This window comes from Martes martes (assembly GCF_963455335.1).
Source record: "Martes martes genome assembly, chromosome: 6".
Lineage (NCBI taxonomy): Eukaryota > Metazoa > Chordata > Mammalia > Carnivora > Mustelidae > Martes > Martes martes.
The window spans coordinates 144,768,419-144,795,438 of record NC_137893.1 but is presented as its reverse complement, the minus strand read 5'-3'; the positions used below and the strand labels follow the sequence as shown (position 1 = coordinate 144,795,438).

The following is a 27,020-nucleotide window of genomic DNA, read 5'->3' as shown; positions in this document are numbered from 1 at the left end:
CACCCCAGATGTAGGGAGACCAAGGTAAAATTATCAGAGGAATGTACTTCAGGGCAGGGAGAATTCAACATGACAGATCAAGTTCTCCCTATGACTACATAATGACTGGAAAATGCCAATATCCAGCTAGCTCGTGTCCTTAGCAAAAACATTTCTCTGGGGGTGCCTGGGTGGCTCAGTGGGTTAAGCCTCTGCCTTCGGCTCAGGTCATGATCTCAGGGTCCTGGGATCGAGCCCTGCATCGGACTCTGTGCTCCGCAGGGAGCCTGCTTCCCCCTCTCACTCTCTGCCTGCCTCTCTTCCTACTTGTGATCTCTCTCTGTCAAATAAATAAATAAAATCTTTTAAAAAAAATTTCTCTGTTTATAGGCTCCTTAAAAAAAATTATGAAGTCTAACAAACATCTCTACGCTTTCATCAGACTGTAGTGTGATTGCTCTTTGAGCAACTGACTCATGTAACGGGTTCACTCCAACACCAATATCCCTTTATTAATTATTAATTTTCATAATAAATCTGTGCTATGAGAAGTCTTTCTATAAACTCAGTCACATCAATAGCTAACAGTAAACAACTGTGAGCCATCAGAACACATTATCATTGGGGTACCTAGGGGGGCTCTGTGGGTTAAGTGTCTGTCTCTTAATCTCAGCCCAGGTCTTGATCTCAGGATCGGGAGTTCAAGCCCAGCGTGGAGCCTACTTAAAAACAACAACAGGGGGCGCCTGGGCAGCTCAGTGGGTTAAGCCTCTGCCTTTGGCTCAGGTCATGATCTCAGGGTCCTGGGATTGGGCCCCATACTGGGCTCTCTGCTCCGCAGGGAGCCTGCTTTCCCCTCTCTCTCTCTGCCTGTCTCTCTGCCTGCTTGTGATCTTTCTCTCTCTGTTAAATAAATAAAAAATCTTAAAACAACAACAACAACAGAACACACTGTCGCATGCAGACTTATAAAAGCCCACCACCCAGGCTTTTATATGTAAGGTCATGAAAGTGTGTCTTGTTCGCATATGCAACTAGGAACACAGAATGTGAATAATAATACATATCTTCCCACGTAAATTCTGTACCCTTCCCTCCTCTGGATGAGCCCTCACTAGTTTTTTGGGTTTTTTGGTTTTTGGTTTTTGTTTTTTGTTTTTGTAGAAAAAAGCCAAGTTAGGGACTCTGGGGGCCAAACCCCAGAAGGAGTCCAGGTGCGCTAAGTGGGTCTCTTCTTGATTTCCAGCCCCCCAAACCTCCCAGGAGCAGCCCTGCATACCCTTAGGTGTCATTTTCAAATCTATAATAAGATGCCTGAATGCTAAGCGTTTGAAGTGCTGCTTTTAAAAGTGTTGTCATAACAACAGGAATAAAATGACGAAAGTAACTCGAGTTTGAAAGAACTGTTTGAGTTTTAAGTCCATTGTGTTGCCTTCGTGTCGTGAGAGCTTAGTAACAACCTCCTGCCTACCTCAGATGAAGGCGTGATCACTTCACATCACCACGATCGAGTCTTTGGTTTTAACTGTATTTGCCATCACGGAATCGTCCATCAATTCGGTTTACTTGTTTAGGTGGAAAAAAAAAATGAATGGACCATATGCAGTAATATGTCTCAGTTTGATTATGTAAGCCGTATCTGAAAAGCTTTAAGGTAATTTATCCTTTTGGGCGCCTGTCTGGCTCAGTCGGTCGAGATCAAGATCAACTCTTGATCTTGGGGTTATGAGTTTGAGCCCCACATTTGGTGTTGAGATTACTTAAAAAAAAAAAATCTTAGAAAAAACAAGGTAACTTATCCTTTCTCCGAGATGAAACATACCACACAGCTTGATTACAAGGCACTTTTCCTACATCTCGTGGTCATTAATGAATATCAGTGTTCATCACACGTGCTAGGCAAGGGGACAAGCACATTGTGCATAATTCTGTTTCCCAGCACACTCCTGGGTACCTTCTCCTAGAAACTTCATGGGGTTTTTCTTCTACTTAAGATTTCCAAATATGTAGCTCGGTTCTAGTGAAACAATAAAAAAATAGGAGCTTACAAAAATGGTAATATCTGTAGAGGCAAGTAGCAATAGAAGGTGTCAGTATCATTTTGATGTTTCTTTGAAGTAGAGAAGCAGCACTCGCCGTTAGCTAGAAATTAGTTGCTAAGCTGTAGGGATAAACAGGCCGCCCGCGGGAAAGCCTGAAGGAGTTGATGGTACCAGGCACGGGGCCATTTTCTTCTCTATCAGGGCGTTGTTTTTAATCTGCTGATCAGAAAGTGAGGCTTTGTGGTGGGTGTATGTTTCTCTCGGCAAGAATCAGCCAAGCTGTCTTTGGGGACAGTGTTCCCAGGAGGTTTTTTCCCCTTTTGATAGGCGTGGTTTTTAATATACATATAGGTCATTGGAGTTACTATTGCTCATAGCTTCAGCCTCACTGAAGTACAGAACCTTCTTTCCTTCGAACCGGCAAACAGGTGGTCTTGTCTGGCTCTGGATCCGGCACCAAATGAAGGTCCATGAGTATCCTAGACTTTGCGTTTCAAGATGAGCTGTGACATTAGTCAAGATCCACTCAACCCGTCTTGCGATTGCAGCTCTATGTCCCGAATTGTTTCTCTTCTATTTATCACCCGGCCAGCTGCCGCTCCCTGCATTTATTTGATCCACCAGGATAGAGGAAGAAACAGAGTTTTCATTTTCCGGAGGATAAAACGGTGTCAGTTACCTGCAGGCCTTTGCAACTGACGGTCCCAGTGAATAGACACGCTATTAACATTTCTTCTTTACTCTTCAAATGAGTCAGCGAGAACCTTAAAATAGCTTTACCGTGCTCTGCTGTCACTGCTTTGAGCGGTGACAAGAGAAAGAAGGAAGCAGTCACATCAAATTACTTAATTTGTATAGGTCTCTTCACTTATAAAATGTATATGGTTTTACAATTAATACATTCCACTTGATTGAGAAAAGTCAGATTCATCTTCAAAGGACAAGTTCTAGTTAACAATAGAAACCAGTAGTTCACAGCGAGCCTTATACATACGTTATCTCATTTTCTCCTTGCAACAAACGAGGTGACTTAGATATTGTTGTCCTCGTTTTATTGAGAAAAATTGGAGCGTAGAGGGGACCGGTGACTTGGGTGAAACCTGGATCAGCCCATGTTTTCTATCCTACTCTGTACTAAGAATCAAAGAGAGTGGTGTGGATAGATGGTGCCGACCCTCAGGAGTTTATAGCTTGGTCGAAGAGATGTACTAGTCAAGAGAATAGTTATAATACAAGGGGGTCCCTGAATCTGTGAGTTCCCGTCGGTGATGCAGAGTTTTGCTGTTCATGAGGAAAGACCCCTTAGCCAAACTGCTTAGAAAATGCTACGGAGAACAGTTGGCTTTTGTGTCAATGAAAGTAATGGGTCAAACTCATCGAGTAAGAATCCATGAGTCCATCCTGACAGTGAAGGAATAAACAAACAAATACATAAAAAAGATTAAGGAAAGCTCTTTCTCATAATAGAGAAAGGTTATTAAGTTCGAAGAGTACCGTTCTGCCACTATCATAGTAATACTTGATTTGGGCAAGAACTATCAATGGAGGCTGAAACTCCTGAGTCAGAGTAATAAGATAGTTGTGTAGCCTCAAAGCACCTCCTCACCAGCCACTTATCAACTGCAGAGGCAAAAATAGTAACTTTCCAGGAGAGAAGCCGGCCAACCACACCCAACCTAGTGATCAACGTTAACATCACCAGCCATGGAGCCACGTGACTCCTTGTGTCCTATGATGCAATTCTTTAAAAGGACAATAGTACCACTTTTGTGATGCCACTGCCCAAAATGTGGAGCCTGTATCTAATTATGAGAAAATGTCAGAGAAACCCAAACTAAGGAGCATTCTGGAACACAGCTGGTCTGTACCCTAAGAAAGTGTCAACGTCATGAAAGACAAACAAAGGCCAAGGAACCATCCCAGATTAGAGGAGACTAAAGGCACATGACAAGAGAGACAGTGCACGATTCTGGATTGGCTCCTGTCATGTGGGTGGGGGGATAGCCTGGGTACGTTGCTGGGGACAACTGGTGAAATTTGAATAAGGTCTGCACATTAGATAATAGTATTATGCTCATGTTTAATTTCCTGATATTAACAATCGTACTATGGCCATGTAAGTGGATGTCTATGCTCTTTGGAAGTACACATGGTTGTATTTAAAAGTAAATTTGCATCTTATTTGCAAATTGCTCAATGGGGAAGAGCAAATATACTTGTAAATATGTATATGCAAATTGCCCTCAAATGATTTAGGAAATAATGTGTGTGTGTGTGTGTGTGTGTGTGTACGTACATGGGGAGGATGACAAAGTAAAGTAAAATGTGACAGACATTAACAAATAACAAATCTGGACAAAGGATATAGGAGAGCTTTTCATACTTTTTTTTTACCACTTTTCTGTAAGCTTTAAATTATTTCAAAATCACATTTTTTTAAGTTGGCTTTTGAACTAAGCTTCCCAAGCACTCGTGTGTTTAGTTCTTATCAGTGTTTAAAGTAGCACAGTTTTGTAATTATCTAAAAATTGCTATATTCAGAAAGATGCTAGTTTCCAGCTTTGTAGCTTTTACCTCTCCAGATCATTCCCGTCCTGGAGGTAGCCAGTTTTACCTCTTTTATGAAACTTCTGGTGGCCCCTGTCTCCCTGATCTTCCTCTCTATGGAGAGAAGTTTGTAGCTTGGTTGAAGAGATAAAATATTCAGGAAAATCATTATAATACAGGTGGGTCCCTGAATCTGTGAGTTCTCAGGGGTGATGCTCTAGATTTTACATTATTATTAACAGCAAGACTTCTTAAGCATTTACTACATACCAGGCATTGTTATATTTGCTCATTGGCATATCACAAAAATCCTCTAAGGGTTTGTTCTTTATATAAATGAGGACACTGGGGTTCAGAAAAGTAAGACATGGAAGTTCCAACAACCATTAATTGTCCAGCCCGGACTGAGCCCAGAGTTCTGTCCTCTCTACCCTGCTGCTTTGCTGGAGCCTGAGACATAGGTCCCATTCCTTGCTATCCCCCACATCACCGATTGTCTCCCACCTGCTTATGTATGGCCGTATCTTCCTCTCCAGTTACATTATTAAGGCTGGTTAGAGCAAGAGATCTGTTTGGGTTCTCTTTGGATCTTGGATAATGGTCGAAGCCCGCCAGTAATGAGCACACCCCATATACTTCATTATGTCTCGATTGAGAGAAATAATCCCAGTTCCCAGAGATTCTGAAGATGAATTTCTTTCCATTTCTCCCAAGTTCATTGACCCTGAGTCTTTATTATTCCAACCTCTGTGTTTCTCAAGCACTTTACCTTCTAGAAAGCACTCCTAGATTTTAGGCGTGTTTTCTGGTAGACATCCTACCATCTGCAGGGATGATGGGAAGTCAGGTTTCGGAGATGTCTGAGTAGCCTCGCAGTTGTAACCCTGAATGATGCCTTGATCTCAGCTGGACTTCATAATCCTTGCCTGTTAACATGGGAAGAAAATACTACTCCTAGTCTACAGACACCAGATTGGAGATCCAGCAAGTTTGGGACTTGCCCAAGAGGCCATGTTGGCTCTTCCGTCTCTTGCTGAGGAATGAGGCCATGCTGGGTTGTTCTATAGATTTCTGTATCCATCCAGGCCACTTCTTAGGGTCACGTGTCATGCATGCATTTATTATCTGGTTAACAACGTTGGCAGCCGAGAAGCAAATATTAGCATTGACTTCATTTATTTTAAAGCAGTATGTTACAAAAAATAGCCAATGGCTTAAATATATCTACTTTTTTTTTAAAGATTAGTCAACTTCTGTAATAGGTACCTTGCAACCATATAATAAGCAGACACCTATTTTTAGGATTCATCTTAAATAATCATTTAGCATAGCAGGCTCTTCACATCTGGCCCACATGCCTCTTTCAGACAACTGAATTATACTTCTGCTCTTGACCGAGATGTGGGGGAGCATAAACAGGATGGCACTGTTAAGAAGCAGAGCAGAGCAGCACAAAGCGAGCGTGCAGAAGTGACTCAGAAGGCACAGGGGTGGGGGAGCCGCGTATAGCGTCCTACACGGCCTCAGGATCAGATCACGAAGCCGTCATCTCTCAGGTCACTGATTCGGCCTTTCCCTTTTCAAGTCCTGGTATCATGGTACTTCCTCTTGCAGAAGGAATGGTGACTTTCTCTAAAAATGACGTTTGAATCGCTTTATTGATGTAGAATTCGCATACTGTGAAATTCATTCATCCTGAGTGTACAGTTTAGGTCTTAGGAAATGTGTCCAGTTGTCTGGCCATGACCAGAGCACAGTTTGAGCATGACCCCACGGCCCCTCAGAGGTCTCTCCTGCCCCTGTGCCTGCTCCCCTCCTTGGTACCAAGCAAACCCTGGCATTGATGAGAGCATTTGTCACTTTTGCCAGCGTGTCGCCCCAGCCACCTTCCACCTGACCTGCTGGTCATCATCCCATCTCAGAGGATTGGTCTCAGTCTGACTTCTGGGGAGAGTATAGCTTTGAAACTGTGGCGACTGTTGGTTTTTAAGTAGACCCTCTCCTCTCATGAGAAATGCTTTGGTGAAAACAGAGATACCCCAATTGGCATCATTCAGAAATCTCAGATGTCTCGTATTTCCTATCATCGGTGGGAATCTTCCAGAATTACCCATATGTGTTCTTAACCAGAAGATTTGGTTAAATAAACAGAGTAAAGCACCCTAAAAGCCTTTCTCTCCGAGGGTTAGGGCAATGTCATGAGCTTTGGTGTCCCTCGACTCAAGCATGAGCTAATGCTAATTGTTCCCTCGTTTCCTAAAGAGAAACCCTGGTGTCACCCTTGCAGGGTCCCCCTTGCCTTTGGCCACATCTTAAAATCAGAAATTAAAAGCATGTATCGTATAGACTGATTGGATTTCCTTTTACTTTCCAAAGGAGCACATGAACTCTGGGGTAGACCTAAGTTCCCTTTTAAAGATAGTTTAAGGAAAAAGCTCATTTATAAACCCCTCGACATGGCCCTATAAAAAGAATCTGATAAAAATAAGCAGGATACAAAATTTAGCATGGATTATGTTCCAAATCTTTATGTTTTAAATGGAAAGGAGAGACTCGAGGAATACGAAATACACCGAAATTCTACTGGTGGTTGTCCTCGGGTGACGGAACAGGCTGGTTCTCTCTCACCGTCTCTGTCCTGCCTTCTTTCCAATTCTTTTGTATTTTCCTGACACAGCAGAGTGCTTTTATGCTTAGAAAAACTCAAAATAACCCAATAATTCCCATTTCCGCCAACGAACCTCAGTATACTTTAACGGTCATCTTCACATTCCTTCTAGCAGATGAGACCGTCTGTCCCTTTCTTTTATGGGTGAATCCATGCCTCTCTGAATTAGTCAGCGTGGAGACTTGCCGAAAGGAGGTCAGCCTGTGACTGGGTTCTCGGGGTCCTTACCGTAGCAGCCCTAACCTCACGGGGCCCCAAGAGGAACGGCTCCAGTCTGGGGAGGGGGTTCCAGCTTTGAGCCAGTCAAACTCCCAAGAACGGACAAGGCCGCTGATAAAAATACAGTGGAACATAGACCTGTGACCAGGACTGAGCTTTTCAAAGGTTTTTCTTCCTCTTTTATGACTTCTGCTGGGAGTGTAACCACGGGCTGTGTGTAGGGCCCTGCTGAGCCATAAAAGCCCTCATCACCTGCCACGCAAGCAACTCTCTGGGGGTGATTTCTATCACTCATTCATTTCTTCTTGACAGTTGGCCGACCGCTAAGCTCCCCAGAGAGCTGGCTCTAACCCCCAACTCTGAATTACACTCAGATGTGCACATTCTGTTTCCGGTCTAAACACAGCAGGAGACCCGCTGGAGGGAGGGAGGAAGGGGGTGTCCTTGATCCCCTGGCCTCTTTTTATCTGCTTCAGCCCCTTCCCCAGACCCTGCCATCCCCAGGCTCCGTGCCCTTCTTCAAAAGCTGTCTGCTGATTGGAGGAGCTACCTTCTGATTTAAATGAACTCAAGGACTTTCTGTCCAGGGGTGGCGGTCCCTAGCACCCACCGGGGCCCAGGGCACCTGTATCCCTGTGTTAGGATGTATGAAATCCAAAAGCTCCTGATCTGTGCTGGGATCCTATCACTGTGCAGCAGAGGCGGAGGCCGCAGGATTCATTGCAGGAACAGCCAAGAGAAGCAGCTGGAGCCTTCTGGCTTGTTTTTCTAAGAGGCTCAGCTCCGAGCAGGAGGGTGTGTTTAAGTCAAGGTTCTTGGGATTCTTTCCAGAGGAGTTCCATCCTTCTCATAGATGGGTGAGGTGGGAGAGCTGCCTGGTACAACTGCTGGGCCTCTTGGGACAAAGCACAGTGAGGAGCAGACCCCCAGCTTGACCAGAGGCCGGAGAATTTGTGACACCAACCACATTATTTCTTAGAAATCATATTTCTCCTTTGCAAGCCTTATAAGTGTACACAACAGTGTAAATATACTTGCTACCCAACACTTAACCAGGTATGTTCTTTTTTTGTCCTTTTATAAATTGAGGCATCATTGACAAGCAATAGCCTATGAATTTCGGGTGTACATCACAGCAAGTCACCATTTTTCCACATTATGAAGTGACCCCCAGGATAAGTCTCACTGCCATCTGTCCCATCGTATGTACTCTTTTGTGAGACATTCTTTTTCCTCCAGTCCTAACTCAGGGCAGCTCCAAATGTCTGCAATTCCTAAAAAGATTTTTGCATGGCGGGGCACCCAGGTGGCTCAGTCACTGAAGTGTCTGCCTTTGGCTCAGGTCATGATCCCGGGGCCCTGGGATCGAGCCTCGTGTCGGGCTCCCTGCTCAGCTGGGAGATCTGTTCCTCTGTCTCCCTCTGCCCCCCTCTTTCTCTATCTCCAATAAATAAATAAGTAAAATCTAAAAAAAAAAAAAAAATTTTTTTTTGCATCATACAAATCATACATAAATATATTTCCTTTATGAAAATGAATACAAACATTAAAAGATGGGTGACCCCTCCATCCCCCTGCTCCGTAGACGGTCTTGTGGACATTTTCTGAACTTTTATATTCCACGCACATGATTGTATGTTGTTCTGTTTGTAACGCTCCTGGCGTCACACTCTGTTTTGTCCTGCAATTTGTCCTCGGATCTTTCTACGTAGGTCTATTGACTTTAAAACTGCCACAGAAGATCCTGTCCCATGGTTTTGCCATAACGTACTGACCATTGCCCGAAAGATTAGTGTGCCTATCCCGTCCATTTCTCCACTGCTACGTTGCCTATCGTGAGCACCCCCGTAGAGGCCCTTTGGTGAACTTGAGTCTTTGTCTACAGGACAGACCAAAGAGTAGATGTGATGCTCTAAAGGATCCCTATGTTTTACTTCTCGAACACATGCTACCAAATTACCCTCCAAACTTTGGGTACCGCTTTCTACCCCTAAGGACAATGATACTGCCATTCCACCGTAGTCCTTTTTTTTCCAGTTAAGACTTTCAGGCCAAAGGAGCATCCGCTGTTAAGATGTAAATTGCTCTGGGGAAATGACTGGTTTTAAGTCTTTAAAGCCTTGAAAGGCAACCGTGTCGTTTTGGGGGTGGTTTGGCTGGACGCTGGGAACACCGCCTCCATGGGATTTCTAGGAAGCCAGGAAGGAGCCTGCAGACTTGGCTGACTCAGCGGGCCCCGAGGTGGGAGTAGAGCCACCGAAAAGGTGATAACAGAGCGTCTGTGGGATAGCTTGCAAGTGGGAAGGAGATGGGAGAGCTGGGAGACGGGTCTGGGTCCGGAAGAACTGGGGGAACTGACCCTGCTTCAGAATTAAGGGTGTGGACGGGGCACGTGTGTGATTACTCTCGTTCCTAAGACCTCCTCCTCCGTCCACCCCGTCCCCACCTTCTCCCTTCCTCCAGGAAGGGAGTCCCTCCAGTGTAGGGACTGCACACACTAGTTTTATGACTCTCCTGGGGCAGCGGGACAGCCTCCAGGAGAATGGACCCACAGGATAGAGTTCTCAGCCTAAACCAGCTCTCGGCCAAATTCTTTCCTGCTAATGATCATTTCTAAGACCAGAAAGGCTCATTCCTATGGATCATCCATTCAGCCTATAAGTATGATGAAAAGCTTCCCAGGGTTTTACCCATCCCAAAGCATTTCACATTCTGAGAACCTTGGGCAAAGGTTTGTTTTAGGCTCATGACCTTTCCTTTTCTATCACTGAACCGAGGAAGAAGATAAATTATTCTACCGTGTGGTTGATATGTTTTACTCTCCCACTGTTTAATTCGTTTAATAAGACAGTTAAACTTTGCAAAGAGAGGCTTATTTAAAACTGAACAGTCCTTTTTAAAAGTTGGATTTGAGAAACTGTAGCAGATTATTTTAACTGAAGTTTTAAAGTTTCAAAAAAAATTGAAAATTTCAGCCAACATTACCCCCCGCCTTTTCTTTGCTGAGACTAAGAATCACCTGAGGGCCTTTTCAAAGTCCCCACGTGGCACTCTGCATTAGTTAAACTGAATGCCTAGGCAAGGAGAACAGAGGGCTGTCGTGGAAACTAGTAGTTTCTAGCCAATGGATAAGAGAAAAAAATCTCTTTGGTTTAAAAATTTCTAGGAAGTACAAGATAACTGTGCCGTTAAGATACTTTAAATGCTTTCCTTCTTTTCCTGTGGTCAAAGAACTCCATAACGCAACAACAGATCGAGTGAACAGTAATTTACAAAATGAGATACAATACTAATAAAATTTGCCTAATTTCGGGAAACCTGGGTGGCTCAGTCAGTTGAGCGTGCGACTCCTGGTCTCTGCTCAGGTCTTGATCTCATGGTCATCAGTTCAAGCCGGAACTGGTCTCCGTGTTGGGCGTGGCACCTATTTGAAAAATTTTTTTTTGCAAATTTAAACCTTACAGTGTGTTTTGTTTATAACACGAGTACAGAAATAACACAAACTGTAGCGTCTTCTTGATGTTCATGACGAGTTTGCAGGTAGACACAAAGGTCGCTCAGGCATGCTTTCTGCACCTGAGCAGTGGACAGACCTCTTCGTAAGCAGCCAAGGGCACTTAGGACAACCTCATCAAGTCCTGCATTTTGTCCTGCCATTGGTGCACTAGATACGAACTTTACTGCACTCACACACTTCCACTTTATCAGTTTGAAAATTCTAAAGAATGCCTGCAAAACTCAAACGCCCCCCAGCCCCTCCCAAGGCTGGAATGGAAGGGGTGGGACACCCGTCCCCGTCCGGTCCCATCCAGGTTGGAGAGTAAGCTGGGGCCTCCCGCAGGGCCGGCTGGGAGTGAGTCAGCACCTGTGCATTGCAAGAATGCCTATAGAGCCCAGAGCCTTCTTCTGGGGGGGGGGGGGGATGGAATGAGGGGATTTAACAACCAGCCTCCCTCTGGGGGGAGGGGCCCTCCGTCCTCTCTCTGGGGAAGCAACTCAGACCAGCCTCCTTCCTTTGCTGAGCTGCTGGGAGTAGCATTGAGTAAGGCCTGGCTGGGGGGGGCTCTTCCCTCACACCCTGGCATCCTATCCTATCTCCTGGCACATCTGGATAGACGGGAAGTTCTGCGGGCGGCCGTGTCTCAGCTGCTTAGCCTGCTTGCTGGCTGGGTCTTTCGAGGACAGTGGTTGATGCCTTCACAAGGGCCAGTATGGTGTCTTCCCACCTTGGAAGCCCTCAGCCTGGACAGTAGCTGCCTCCCCCTGCCCCTGGGAGCCTGCTCCTCAACCGCACCCCCTCTCCGGGCTGAGGGTCCCTGCTAAGACAACATGTTTCCAGTGCCCCTGACCTAGGGGCATAGAGTTCCCGGACAGCTCAGAGCCGTCCTTTGGGGGAAATGACCTTGGACTCGCATCCCGCCAAAGCTGTGTTTGGACAGTCCGTCTTAGTCATACGTGGGGAATCAAGACAAGAGCCAAGCAAGCGGGCGGAACAGGGTGGGTGCTTCCCGCCGTCTTCCCCTCTCCCTCGGTCCCTCTGCTCTGGTGTGTGTATCTTCAGAACCTGACGATGAGCCCTTGTGGGAGGATCTCTGTACTCGCCTCCTTCCGCGCGGCCACCTAGTGCGCGATCCTATCTGAGACTTAAGGGTAGAGAAAAGGAGAACACGTTGAAGTAAATTCATCTCTAAAGAAACCTAGTGTTTTCAGCCTTCCGGCTTCTCAGTGTCAGATTCTCCCCTGAGATTGGACTGGGTTTTGAACGTGATTCAGGACCTGGCTGACGCTTTGACTTGACCTATTTGTGTGTTTCTGCTGTTGTTTTTCTTGTTGAACAGAGGTAAACATTCCAAAGTGTTCATGTATTTGAACCTTGTCTTAAAAAAAATATATATATATATAAATATATACATATAAAAAAAAATATATATATATATCCATCTCTGAAAAGAAACCTAAACCTAAAATGACTGATAATTGTGTGCAGTTTCTATCTATTTCTGTCTCAGGAGGTGGGTATCTTTTTTTTCTTCACCTGAGAACTGAACCCTTTGGCTTGAAAAGAGCAGGTCGTAGGACCTAATGGTCTCATGACTCACCTCACCTCACCTTTGCCATTGTTGACAAGCGGAGTGTTTTTTCTGTCTGGACCTGCCTGTAACTTGCCCTAATCTTTCCACTCTCTTCCAGGACTACCAGCCAGACTCCCAGAAATCATGTTGGTCGGATCCCAGTCCTTCTCGCCTGGGGGCCCCAATGGGATCATCAGAAGCCAGTCCTTTGCGGGGTTCAGCGGCCTGCAGGAGAGACGGTCCAGGCAAGTCAGGCGTGGTTCTTTCTTGGGATGTGGCTCGAGAAGGACATGAGCTCATGCCCTAAGAGGCTCTGTGAGCGTGCAGCCTTGTCAAAACTCACACGCGCGCGTGCGCACACACACACACACACACAAAATAAGAGATTATTTAAATCTCTTTTATGGAGAAGATGTAATGTACCAAATATTAAGTGCTGTAGTTTCTTTTCTGTCATCTAGGATTCCTCCTGCCAAGCAGATGGCTGAGGATTTGGGGTAAGCTAGTGGTTTGAGCGCCTGGCTCTCCCCACCCCCAGCCTCCGGGCCGCACGTTTCCCACTGCAGCCGCGACGGGGAGACTGCGTTTGCTGTAAGGTTGTGCGGCGGGTAAAGACAGCCTCTGCAGAGCAGCTCTGGGAAACAGATGTCCTTCAGAAACAGGCTTGGGAAACTCAGTCCTCTGGTTTCTCTGCAATCTCCCTTCCTCTAAAATAGGACTTCGGGGAACTCAAGCAGGAACATATGGGTCACGAAATAGGTACATGGAATAAGTCTGGCCTCAGTTTTTCTGACACGGCAGAGGTCTTGGGCACTCAGGGGCCTACGTGCTCTGACCTGTCATGTCCCCTTTGGTACAGACGGTTACGCAGAGGAAAAGAATGACCTGGGAGGCGCAGGGCGGGCACCTGCCGGACCTGGGGGTCACGGCTTCCCCTTAGACAGCGGGTCGGTGAGGTTTTGGCCTCTCGGTCTCCCAATCAGACCTGTGGTTGGGCTCTAAGTTGTCAGGTGTCCGTCTCCCCCTGCGGGCTGCTCCCGGCCGCTAACAGGAACACTGACTTTTGTGTTCCACTTAAAGATAACGCCCTCCAGAGAAAGAAAGCTTTAAAAAGCCCTCGGTTCAGCTCCATGGGCCTTCCTTGAACACCGTCTGGCATGGCCCTTTATCCAGAAACTCCTCGTTCACATCCTAGTCGAGTTTAGTGGATGCTTGTGCCGGAAGCTGTGCAGCAAGCGTCTTCTTTTCGTTGGCTTCTACCCTTCTGCTTCCTTGTTTCCTTGGAAGCACTTGTCCTTGGCTTTCTGTAAGGTTTCAGGGGTGCGGAATGTCTTCTCTCAGGGTCCCTGGCCTGACCCTGGGGAGCCACTGCCCTGCCGAGCTTCCAGATTTCGGCAGTTTATAAATCTCATAGCAAATGGACCAATAAATCACATGTACAATGTCTCGGGTGTTCAGCTACTGGGGACCCCGTACCTTCCCCAAATGACACGAACACAAACACAAGATGATTCAGAGGGCGTTTCTTTGCTCAGACCCTTTTGGATCCTGAAACTCACAATTTCCTTTTCCTTCGCACAGATGTAACTCCTTCATTGAAAATCCCTCCGCACTCAAGAAGCCTCAGGCCAAACTGAAGAAAATGCACAATTTAGGACACAAAACCAACAACCTCCCCAAAGAGCCTCAGCCTCAGAGAGTAGAAGAGGTCGTCCGAGCCTTGAAAAACGGCCTCGAGTAAGACCACGGACGCTATTAACCGCCTAGAACATTTTTCCTTTCTAAAATCCTCAGTGGCTAGGAGGGGAGCGCGAGAAAGTTTTTAGAGACCACTTTAAAGTGTCTATTGCTGTAGTAGGTATTTTATTCTCGCACCGTAATCGAGGAAGCCTTAAATGAGTCTCAAATACGTGAAATATGTCGAGTTTCTACATCACATCCATAACCTTGAAGGAGATCCGAACTAGTGATGTGTTTAACTCGGCACAGTGTTGGGTTTCACATAAACAATGGTGGACAGACAGCTCTGACTTGGTGATCGCTGAGGAAGGATTCTGAAACCTTCCCAAGTTATTATATTACATAGTATACTGTATATGTATTATGCCATATTATCCTACGGATTGTTGGCCCAGAATAAGATCTCCCTGGTATGCGGGGAGACCTCTAGAGTCGGTGTTGTATTTAAGGGGACAGAATTCTGTGAGCCTGGACCCAGGATAGCTGCCATCCTTGTCTGGCCCCACTCCCTCCCCCACTGCTTTTTCTTTTTTGGACTTTCCAGCCCCACAGGGGTTCTCCTTTTTGGCCATCTGGGTGGTACCAGAAACGACTCCTGGAGCTTTCAGAAAGTCGAGAGATTGGGAAACACACAGCCACTTCCCCCCACCGACTCTGTCCTCCCCAGAGCAGGTCTCGGCTTCCTTGTCCCCTTCGGAAGGACAAGGTCAGTGCCAGCACAGAGCTCACGAGTGTGTGTCCTGTTATCTTTGCAGTGAGTATCTGGAAGTTCACCAGACAGAGTTGGACAAGCTGACAGCTCAGCTAAAAGATATGAGAAGAAACTCTCGCCTGGTAGGTACCGTCCAGTCATTAGGAGGTCCCCCTTAGTCCCTTTTTGGACTAAGAATCTTTTTTTTTTCTTCCTATTGGATGGGGATGGGTAGCTGGGGAAGGGGACGGGGATGGGGACAAGCAAGAACCTTTAAGAAAAGCAGATCCGAGGGACAGAATATTATCTGCTCCCTGATGTGTATTTGAGAAAGAGGTTAAATTTCTTCTTAATGCTTTATTCTTAATACTTCTCAGTATTTTCCAAGCATTTGATGCGGATACCCTTTATAATCAGGAAAAAAATAATAAACAGAAGCAACTACATGGCCCTCCTCTAAATCATATAAGGACCAAAAAAGCTGGGGTGCTCCTAGCATTTTGTTAGCACAGAATTTGGAGCCCAGAACTACTAAGAAAGTAATACAGGTCAGTGACATCAGCGAGGGCGAGGGGACCCAAGTGCACTGCTATGAGAAGGTGGGAGGAGTCCCTGAGCCCGTTCCGTTCTGTGTCCTTTGCTCCAGCGGCTGGCAGGTGGCCCCTTGTCTGATGATTTGTGAGGACTTGTCTGGTTGACCTATACACCTACAGGTCACCTGTATACTATTTTAAATGATTTTGTTCAGTTCGAAATGATCTTACACATTAATGTTTCAAAGCGTCAGAGAGCCCAGGAAAAGTCCACGTGCTAGGAGATACCGCTGAGCCTTAATGGCTGTCGCCTCCTGCTGCTTTCAGAGACCTGCTAAGATGTGCAGTGGTGTCCTTCACAAAGGCTCAGAGGCTAAAAAGCTTTATAGAAGTTAAAGATTTTACACCCCGATGATGTTAGAGTAGGAACCACCCCATCTCTGTGGGGAGGGACTCCTTCCAGCGCGACCTTCCACACTTCCGAATGCCCTTGACCATTCTCAGTGGCAACACATGTTTCTCCTTGGAGAACAATGGTGAATGGATGCAGGCGCTCCAGCCGGGACCTGGTGTTCAATTAAAAAAACCAAAAACAAAAATAAAAACCCCTCCTGATGGGGGACGTGGGAATGGTGTGTCAATTATTCTGTGATATTATGAGCACACAGGAAATGAACTTGCTTAAAAAACAATTTGTGAAAGGCTTATCACTGCCCTCCAGGATGCTCCTTAAACACCAGTTTTGTATGTTTACAGGGGAGGGCAAGTGTTTGTTTCACTCATCTACCCCTGCCCCATTCTCTGTTAACTTGTTTTCCTTATTGAAAAGTTAATATGAATGTATGTGCCCCTCAGGGTGTAAGAGAGGAGAGGGGAAAGCAAGTGAGACCTTTGGGTGCAGAGAGATTGCAGTGGAATTCTGGAGACACAGAGGATAAGTAAATATCGGCTCCTAAAAGTACTCTCACTGCTATTTCAAATAACCCAGCAGAACTTTACAGGAGTGATCGTTTCTTCCCCAGTAATGCAGAAACGAACACTGAATCCCTCTGTTGACCTCAACAACATTTTGAGGAAATTATGTTCTGATCCAGACACCCTTTTTTTTTTTTTTATTTTAGGGTGTGCTATATGACCTAGACAAGGTAAGTTACCATCCTGTGCGGGAGTGTTGCGGGAAAACAAAACACGGCATGTTTGCGGAGAGATCCGTGATTTCCTCTTTAGGCATAACCAGATCTCCAAGAACTGATGATTTTTCTCAGCCTAGTAAAGGTCATGCTTTTCTCTAATGAGGGGTGTGAATAAGTACCATGATCTGTAGCTCCAATAATGTCTTCAAGGTCACTTCCATAAAAACGCCACCTGGTTGTAGGGTTTCTCCGCATGCTGGTAAGTTCAAGAACTTCCGAGTGTTGGAAGGTCCTTACCTGTTGTTCTCTCTAACTGAGTACCATGTTTCATCAAACTGAAGACCTCTCTGATGGGAAAACACGGCGTTATTTTCTATGGCCCTAAGGGCAAAAAAAAGTGATTCCAGGTAAACCCTGGCATGGTTTGCTCTATTCGCTTAAAATTTGTATCTTGTACTTCCTGACAAAACTCTTCTAGGCTTCTTTTAAATGTAGATTGTGTTTTTATTTACTCACATATGCTCCTGCCACTCCCTTTGCGTGCTTTTCCATATATACGTCATTTTAACGCTGAATCACGGTGTAATGGTTTTTGAAGACATTTGAAAGGGTAATTAAAATTAATGCATGTAATAACAATATTTATAACTCCAACGAGGAGATGACACATGAACCACTATCATTATATTTGAGCACGTACAGACAGCAGTTTCAAAATGCACCCTGGTTTCGGAGACACCAAACTGTAGGGGGGTGAGTTCATCTTCAAGATGAAAAAATATGTCGCTGTCTTGCCAGAAATCCAGCAAATTCCATTTGATTGGCCTCCCTCGATGTTTAGCACAAAGATTCTGATTACTAACTCAAGTTCATCTCTCAGAATACTTGTTTGATATTTTAGAAGATACTTTCCGAATTGTTATCAGAGATCTCTGAAATAGCCAAGATGAGAAGAAAGGGGAGATATTTAGCATTTTCTGGTAATTTTGAGTATGAGATCGGGAAGAAGATTGCCAGTCCAGATCAGTTAAACTGTTAATGACTGTACTTTTTCAAACTTCTTCTTTTAATTTCAGCAAATTAAAACGATTGAAAGATCCATGAGACGCCTGGAGTTTCACATTAGTAAGGTAATGAAGTTCCCGTTGTCTGGGCTTCTGGGTTTCTGTTCTCAGTCACTAATCAATACGCCTTTGGTCTAAGCACGGCATCTGGTCCACGGAGAATTGCTTACCTAAGTAACTCCTAAGCTGAGTAGCAATTAAGTCTTCCAACAGGCAGGAAAGATGGAGAAGAAGGAGAAGAGGACCTGACACTCTGGCATAGCTCTGACTCTCCTTCGGTTCAGCAAGCATTTAAGTGGCTCCCATGGAGCCTCCTGCTGGGCTCTCAGCTCCCGTGCAGTCTTCCTAAAGATTGAACCAAACTCACCCTACAAGACACTTCACACTTGCGTTAACTTGGTACCCCATAAACTTCTTCATGAAGCCCTTAAAAGGACTTAGAACAGCTGCCATGTACGTCCCCAAACTCTTTCTCAAGCTCCTGGCTCCTGTCCCTCCTCACATGGCATGGTTTCCAGGCACATTTTCTTTCATCTCTGTCGCCTCTGTCAATGTGGGCCATTTTGTCAGGACCCCTGACACCCAGCCCCAAACCCTGCAGATCGTTCACCGATGGTCCAGCCAGGCTCCCGTGGAGTGGGACTCTCAGCCCCTTGCTCTGGACACTACCAGGCATTACCGGGGCAACCTGAAAATAGTTCCCCTTGGGAGCCACTAAATCCCACCAATGGTAATTCCTGTTTCCATCCACGTGCATCGGTCTCTCTTCCAAGTAGAGAGACTAGAGTCCTCAGCCGATCTCTCTGCTAGGAGTCAGAAGCCCTAGTTTCCAGTCGCGTCCTCTCTGGGCTGAACCTAACCCATGCAAACCTTGACTTTCCGCCCTGTGCGGGGAGGGGCATGCATTCAATCTACATGATCCTAAGAATCCTTTTGTTTTAAGATTCTGTGATGAGTTAGATGTATAGAAACAGATGTACAGCTGCCTTTGCGTGTTCCCACTTTGAAAAATATCTACTACCCGGGCAAATCTGAAATTACTCCCATTTCTGTTAAATTCCGTAAATAACACAATGACGTCCATTCGAAGGTATCTGTGTGGCAGGCAGGTATTGGCAAATTACTCTCTTTGGTTTGAAATGCAGCAAGAAGGCAAAATCGCTCTCGGGTGGGAGTGTATTTCTCCATCTTTTAGCCATTGTCGTTAGCCAGGACCATCCTGGGGGTCACGAAAGGTGGGGGGTGGTCTGTGGTGCACAGCACACCTTCCAAATGATATTGATCTGAACAAGCTCAGCACTTGATTTAGTGAGTCTCTGCTGACATATGGGTGAGACCAACACTTGCCTACCCACCTACAAGTGGGTACAGAGTTACCCTTTATCCTGCGGGCTAGTTCCATTTGGCTAGGATAGGTGGGCATTGAAATAAAAACAAAGAATTAACTCTTCTGCAAATGCAGAGTAACAGACTGCATCTTTAGGGCTAAACCGGTGTCCCCATGAGCAGTTTCCTGTAGAGAGAATCACAGTCTCAGACTTGAGCAAACCCAGTAGTGGGGAAAAGGGTAGAAGGGGCAGCTTCCAGGGTGCCCCGTGGGTGAAACAGTCTGGCCGGCCCTGGAAGAAGGATCCGCTCTCATGTTTCTAGGGTTTTGTGGAGACCAACCCCACGAGAACGATCTGCAGTGTTTATGTAAAATTCCAGATTCCAGCTGGCCCTAAACTACCGAATCCGGAATCCCAGAGAGGGGGCCTGGGCATCAGCATTGTAACAAGCTCACTAGACGAGTCTTAGCTTGGCATTCGTGTATGGCAGCCCCCCTCTCTGCCAGCCATCAGCCCCAAGATTTCATCAGCAGATTCACCACCCGAGACCTTAACATCTGCCTCTTAATCAGAGACAGACCCATCGACCCCACAGATGTGAGGCTGCTTTCCAGAGTTTGGCCATTGCTCTCAGCAAAGTAGAGTGACTTGTTGAGGAAAAGAGCAACAGAGAATCCTTTAACCAGACAATAATTTTAGTCTGTTAATGTGCCTCTTCTGAGCTGAGCGTGATTGACGTCCAGACAGAGATGGCAATGGTGGAAAATTCCGCCTACTCTAATGGGTCCTCCTGACACTTTGTCGTGAGCACCCGAAAACTTGCCTTCAGAACAAAAGAGGGATTTTAACCTCTGAAACCCATTATATTCATCTCCACCTTCCTCTGGTCTACAGCCTTCCAAGGGAATAAAGTTTGTCCTGAAATGAAAAATTCAAGTTGTCCGAGGCAGGTTCCTGCCTCGCAGAAGTCCCTGATTTCCTTTGCCTGTGCCAAACGCTGGTGTTCGTGTCCTTTTCATCTGCCTGCAAATTCCTGTGGTTAGCTGGCGAGCGTACTGACAATGGCGGAGAGCACAAGACTGTGGACATGTATACGATCAGCAATAACCAGGCTTCCACTAAAGCACTATTGATACTTGGAGCTGGTCTTTGTTGTAGGAGACCGTCCCCTGTCCTGAGGGACGTTTCACGACATCCCGGGCCTCTGTCCCTACCAGATGGCAGTAACACCTCCCAGCTGCGATGCTGGAAAAAACAGCCCCAGCTTTTTGCCAAATGTCCCCTGGGTGTCAAAGCTGCCTTGGGTTGATGGGGAACTGCTGTCTTTGAGACAATAAGTGCTTATCAGGCTTATAGAATGAGTCCGATCCACGGTCACTTACAAACAGTATATTATTGTTTGGAAGTGTAAGTGTAGATGTATAGCAGAGAAATGCCTTTTTCTGAAACGTTCAGTTTGATCAAGTTTTGACCGTTGTGCTTCACCCTCATTTTTAAAAAAAATTGTATTTATTTGAGAGCGAGCATGAGCAGCGGGGAAAGGCAGAGAGAGAAAGAGAGAGGGAGGGAGAAGCAGTCTCCCCGCCAAGCAGGGAGCCCAACTCGGGACTCGATCCTAGGACCCCAGGATCATGACCTGAGCCAAAGGCAGACACTGAACCAGCTGAGCCATCCAGGTGCCCCTCTTCAACCTCATTTTAAGAATAAATTTAACAGATTTGTTCTCTCTATTATTGAGGCTCTTTATTGAAAATGATTTTGGGGGGGATTTTATTTATTTGAGAGAGAGCAAGAGCGGGGAGAGGGGAAGAAGGAGAGGGAGAAGCAGGCTCCCCGCCGAGCAGGGAGCCTGATGAGGGGCTTAATCCCAGGACCCCGGGATCATGACTTGAGCCAAAGGCAGACGTCCTATTGAAGATGATTTTGTAAAGTCTTGGCTCAAGTTCTTTTTTTAAAAAATGCTAAACATAGATATGTGAATATCACCTTGTGACAATACTCTTAAAATAAAATGGTAGGAGCCTTGTGGAAATCCTTCCCATGCTTGTTCCTTATGTAGAAGACTGTGGTCTCCATCACCCAGTACTTGGCTCACACAACCTACCAACGTTAAGTTCATTTTTATTTTGTGAATTTGAAAAGAAGGCTCAGATTAAAATCTGCTTTGAAAGAGAAAATGGATCCCAGTGGCTAAAACAAAGATGATTTGTCCCCGGCTAAAAGGATGATGCTTCAGGGGGTAGGGAGGGCCTGGGTGGCTCAGTCGGTTAAGCAGCTGCCTTTCCGCTCTGGTCGTGATCTCGGGGTCCCAGGGTGGAGCCCCATGTGGGGCTCCCTGCTCGGAGGGGAGTCTGCTTCTCCCTCTGCCTCTGGCCCTCTCCCTGCTCATGCTCTTGCTTTCTCTCAAATAAATAAAATCTTTTTAAATCATTTTTAAAAGATTTTTATGTATTTATTTGACATTAAGAGGGAACACAAGCAGGGGGAGTGGGAGAGGGAGAAGCAGACTCCCCACCAAGCAGGGGGCCTGATTCAGGACTCGATCCCAGGACCCTGAGATCATGACATGAGCCAAAGGTTAGACACTTAACCAATGGAGCCACCGAGGCACCCCAAATAAATGAATCAACTCTTTATAAATAAATAAATAAGGGGATGATGCTTCTACCAGAGTCTCCTTGCGGAGACTTGCGGAGGTCAGAGACTAAACATCTTCTGGACCGAACGATGGCCAGGGTCCTCCTTCTGAGCGGGGTTGAACAGTGCTGTCCCTTGTATTCCCTCCTGTGACTCCGACAGGTGGATGAACTCTACGAAGCGTACTGTATCCAGAGACGCCTCCAAGACGGAGCCAGCAAAATGAGGCAAGCGTTCGCAGCCTCACCGACCAGCAGAGCTGCCCGGGAGAGCCTGTCGGAGATCGGCCGCAGCCACAGGGAGTACACGGAGGTAGGTGCCGGCCAGCGGGGCCGGTGGCCGGGGACTGCCCGGCAATGTCATTCTGCCCTCTGGGGAGATGTCCTACTGTTTGCCTCTCCTGCACTGTTTTGGGGCAGTCCGTGGGATCGCTTAAGATGACCATCCGGCCGTTCCATTGGTATTTTGGTTCAGAGCGTCCCTGGACGCCACAGCCTTCTCGTTGGCCTTTCCTGGTCCCTGAGCGTCGCTGTCGGGCACTCATCTCCTTGTGCCTTGGAACGTGCTTGCTCACGATCCTGAAAACCCACACGAGGTCAGAGGCTACGAAGCCGTTCACTGACCATGTCTTAAAGTCCTCTGGGCTCCCTGCTGCCCTGTAGTCTTTGCACAGGCAGGCTACAGATGCCTGTCTAAAATTTCAGGGGCTGCAGGAGTAAGCCACAAGGCCCTGGTCTGAGGTTCTAAGTACACGCCAGAATTTTCTAGTGTCCAGGCTAATCTGGCTTTATTCCTGGAAGTGGCACGGCCCCAGCGGTTAAGATAGCTACGCGGAAAGCTAGGTATCACCAACGCCCTGCCTGTGATGATTTTATCATAAGGAAGTCCCCTTCCTTCTTGAAGGAGACAAGACAAAGAGCCATGAGCAGAAGTGGGCCTCCCTTGGCTTCTGCCTCTGAGGCCCCTGCATCTGACACAGGGAGCCCTTCCCTCCTCCTAGGGTCACCTGATACCAAGTGTCCGTGATGAAAGACTGAATTATTCAAGCAGCAGGGCTCACTATCCCCTGGTCTGCTCAGAGATCGAATTTCATCAATGAAGTCATCAGCCTCCTGGGGGCTCATGAGGGTCTGCTGGGCGGTTCCCAGGGCTGAGCCCCTGTCCCAGCCTCAGGAGGGACCCTTGGGTTGCCTTGTAGGGTCACTCCGGGAGCGCCTCTGGTCTGAACTGTTTGTCTCTTTCTGTAGTCCGAAAACATGGCTTCTTCACTACGTTCCCCTTTCAGATGAATGCTTGTTAGACGCATAAAATAAAACACATAGAATCCAGGAACTCAAAGGAAAGCAATGATACTGAAATAGTTACTTCAGTATTAGCAGTCCAGTTATCAAAATACCTTGAAAGCAAAATTATTTTGATACAGTACTGTGTTTTGTTTATGCCACATTATTATTAGCGCCTCAAAATTAAATCATCAGCTCTAACATTGCCACAAGTTATTGGAAGTTATAAAATTTTAAAGCAGCACAAAGTATGAATGATTTTTCAAGGTTGGCATGAACACACAGGTGATTCTATCAGTTGGAGCCAGAGGCCCGCCTCACACCACTGGGGCTCCCTTCCTACATTCCTACACTTCCACGCCGTGCATTTCACGTAGAGGCTGTGAAATCATGGGGACTCTCTTTTCCCCCATCCAAGTTTATGGACCCCGGGGTTGAGACTCTGGGTTAGAAGCAGCCCCGGTTCTTGAGACCTCGTTTGTGCATGGCTCAGGAATAAAAGAGCACTTAAAATGGGCCCTTTGGAGTCCAGGAGCAGTACCTGACCCGCAGCCCAGAGAAGCTGCCCGTTCTAGAACATTCACCGGCCGTTTCCGAAATACCCATCCTTGCTCAGGTGCCAGTACATGGCATCTGATTTCGCTCCCACGTTTGGAGATGTAGAGGACCGTTTCAGCAAGAGGAACCGTGTCTTTGAGGAGAGAGGAGTCAGAGTTCTGTAGCGTCCTACCTAACATGGGCTGGTTTTTTATCTTCGTGACCCTGGGATTTGAACACAGAGAGAATGTTTCGGGTGAGAGTCTCGGGGGGCTGTGCCAGGACTCACCCCCAGCTGCCTGGGTTCCACAGAAGAGCTTCCAGACCACAGAAGTACTCACCTGCTGTCCCAGCTCCCCCGGCCCCAGGTTTTCTGGAAGTCACTTGTGGCAACCCTGCCTTGCACACTGATGTCACAGGCATTTGGGGAAAGTGTCCTGTGTTCCTTCCCCGAGCCGTGCAGGGCTCTAAGGAAAGGGGTTCACCATACTGAGACTTCGTTTCAGGCAGCACAGAGCTCAGACTTCAGGAAGTTTCCCCAGCATATGCTAAGCGATCTGAGGCACCAAGAGCTCACAAGGGCAAAGTGCCATTCTCTTTGCACCCCATCCGCACCCCAGTGTTGGAGAGCGATCTTCTGAAAGGACGGAGGCACAAACAGGAACAGCTGTCACCTCACTCAGCAATCCTGCAGTCCTCAGCTCACAAAACGCAATCAGGACCGCTCCCTGTCAGGGCTCGTGGGGTGTGGTTAGAGGACGTGGCCACCCCTGGGGGCGGGGCCCCACCGTGGAGGGCTGCTGAGGGATAGGACAGCAGGTGCCACCCCACCCCCACTCTCGGGGGTGGGGACCGTGAAGGTCAAGGCAGCTTCCAAGGCTGAAGCCTGCTGAGCTGCCCAAGGGCCCCACTGGGGAGAGCCGCTGACCGCCCTTTTCCTTTTTTGATCTCGAACTGCGATTGCTCTGGGTAGGTCCTAAGATCAGGAGGAAGTAGGGTGGGCTGGGGTAGTGGCATATCTAACCACACTCTTAGATGGTGTCCCTCTTTCTGCCTTCGGGGTCCCTCCACAGTAGAGCTAGCGGAGGACTGTGGTCAGGCCGAGGAGTCATTTTTGGGGCTCCCTAGCCTTGTCGCAGGAACCCAGCCTCACTCACTCTGTAGGGTACAGCCCTGTGGCTATTTTGCATCCACAGGGAAGTCAAGACTAGTATAATAAACACCATCGACCTTTACCAGCTGGTAACATCTTGCCATATTTCCTTCCTTTCTCTCACCTATGCTCAATTTTTTCTTTATCCTTATTTTTTTGCTGAATCATTTGACAGTAAGTAATGGACATCGTGACACTTGACCCCATAAGTATTTGAGCCCAGAACCCACAGTGGTCGTCCGTGTATCCCCGGGACAAACACTGGCCATCCCCACAGCTAAGACAATTAGCAAGCTGAGGGAGTTATCGGATAGGCTGTGCGTCTTCAGACGCCCGCTGTGTGGTCTGGTCACGTCCTTGGGAGCTGTTCTAGTGCATTGTCCTGCAGTCAGGATCTAATGGGAGGCAACAGGTGGCATTTGGTTTTTATGTCTCGTTAGCCCCTTTTGTCTAGAACTTTTTCCCCGCATTACCGTTTTGTAGAATCCAGGCCATTTCTTACGGAGTATCATGTTCTGGATTCGTCTATTTATCATATAATTTGATGAGATCATTGATGTAACCTCTCAATGCAACACAGCAAGTCTTCTGCTGTAGGAGATCCCAAGGTCAGCGACTTAAGAACCTTGATCTTCTCCATTTAGGAGAAGACTACTTTCCTTCTTCCTTTTTTTGGGGGGGGGTGTTATTTAGTTCTTTGAGAGAGCGAGATCACAAACAGTGGGGGAAAGGCAGAGGGAGAGGAAAAAGCAGGCTCCCCACTGAGCAGAGAGCCCAACGTGGGGCTCAGTCCCAGGACCCGGGATCATGACCTGAGCTGAAGGCAGACGCTTTACCGACTGAGCCACCCACCTGCCCCCAGACTGCTTTCCTTCTTATCTAACATCCCAGTCCTCATCATTGTGCATGGAAATAAGTGAATTTGTTCTTTTGTGCTCTGAATTTCCGGTACACCAGAAGGCTGGCGTAGACTCGGGGTGGGAGGGGACATTTGGTCTGGGGCTGGGTAGCTCCCTGCAAACGGGTCAGTGCCCCCTGGTGTTCAAGACCTCCAGCCTTAGTTGTCTGCGGCTGCTCGAACGTCCCGGGCTTTGAGCTGTTGGTGACCGAAGTCTCACGCTGATGCCAGTTTTCTGTTCTCTTCACAGAATATGTGCACCATCGAAGCAGAGCTGGAGAATCTGCTGGGGGAGTTCTCCATCAAGATGAAAGGTACCCTGCCCCCCCCTCCCCCCGTTCAGAGAGTAAGGCGCCGTCTCCACAGACAGAGCTCCCTGGAGTTTGAGGGCACACAATATTTTTATTTTTCTTGCAAAGACAGGGAGCCGCCTATGCTCACCCCTCCCCATTTGTGAATGTGTTGATGTTCTAGAACCTTCTAGTCTGAGACTGGCCTGCACCCTTAAATCTTTATTATGGCAGAACCTCAAGCATACACAGAAGTGAAGAGAATGTTAACAATGAACCCCATATCACCTAGACTTAATAATTAGTAGGATTTTGCCACGTTGGCTTCATCTGTTTTTCCATTTGATGATATATAACCCAGATATGTGAGTCTGCCTGTGTGTATTTAAAATCCCTTAAAGAACAGGGACTTCTTCTTACATAAATAACCACAATAATATTATTACATATTAATAAAATTAATACAGCTCTGTTATTAATCCACTCCATTACCCAGTTTCCCCAGCTGTCTCAGAAATGCTTTGTACAATTGGTTTGTTCACGCTGGGATCCAAATAAGGTCCTTGTGCCATGCTTGGTCATGAGGTGTCTCGGGCTTCCTTTCATCTAAGCAGACCTTTCCGGTTTTCCTCCTACCGTTGAAACTGCTGTTGTACAGAATATCGCACATTCTCTGTGTGTCTTTTGGCTTCTTTGTGGTGTTTCAGTTGTTCCTTCCTGCTCACATTTTCTGCAAACGACCCACCCATTACTGAAGGGTATTTATTTTTAGTGTAAAACCCACAGAGGACTGCATTTTCCTCCTTTGCCCAGTGCGTTTCTGGTGTTTGCTCTGGAAAGCTCTGACCTAGAAGTGTGACTGGTTGTTGATCTCTGTACTGCGGCGTCTTCAGACGTCTCCAGAACCAGGGCTGGGAAATGGAGAGGGGCCCAGTGTTGCGGGCAGGGCTCTCTGATCAGCTACAGCCCCCTTTGTTTTGAGTTTGGGCCCATTCACTGTGGTAAAGAGGGCTGGGGCGCAGGCGCTCTGGTCCTCACGTTCCTGCAGCAGCTTGATCCCTGGGTTGTTGCTAATGGAGTCTTAATCACCCTCTCCATGACTTTTTGCAATTAAGTGAGTAGATAAGGGGCATTTTTTTTTTTAAGTGCTCAACAGGAGAGCTTCGTTTTCCGTTTTTCAAATGAGTCAGCAGGGCGCTGTTTCTG

General features: G+C 46.9%; 1 protein-coding gene across 4 annotated transcripts in view; it reads left to right on the top strand.

The window, feature by feature from the left end:
* Positions 1 to 27,020, top strand: part of RIPOR2 (RHO family interacting cell polarization regulator 2) — a 107,705-nt gene that overhangs the window by 41,450 nt on the left and 39,235 nt on the right. For all 4 annotated transcript variants that reach the window (XM_080805407.1, XM_080805406.1, XM_080805408.1 and 1 more), the window contains exons 2-8: positions 12,646 to 12,772; positions 14,109 to 14,264; positions 15,023 to 15,101; positions 16,613 to 16,636; positions 17,701 to 17,754; positions 21,816 to 21,965; positions 25,775 to 25,838. In XM_080805407.1, coding sequence (XP_080661533.1) covers positions 12,646 to 12,772; positions 14,109 to 14,264; positions 15,023 to 15,101; positions 16,613 to 16,636; positions 17,701 to 17,754; positions 21,816 to 21,965; positions 25,775 to 25,838 — 654 coding nt within the window. The remainder of the gene's footprint in view (positions 1 to 12,645; positions 12,773 to 14,108; positions 14,265 to 15,022; positions 15,102 to 16,612; positions 16,637 to 17,700; positions 17,755 to 21,815; positions 21,966 to 25,774; positions 25,839 to 27,020) is intronic.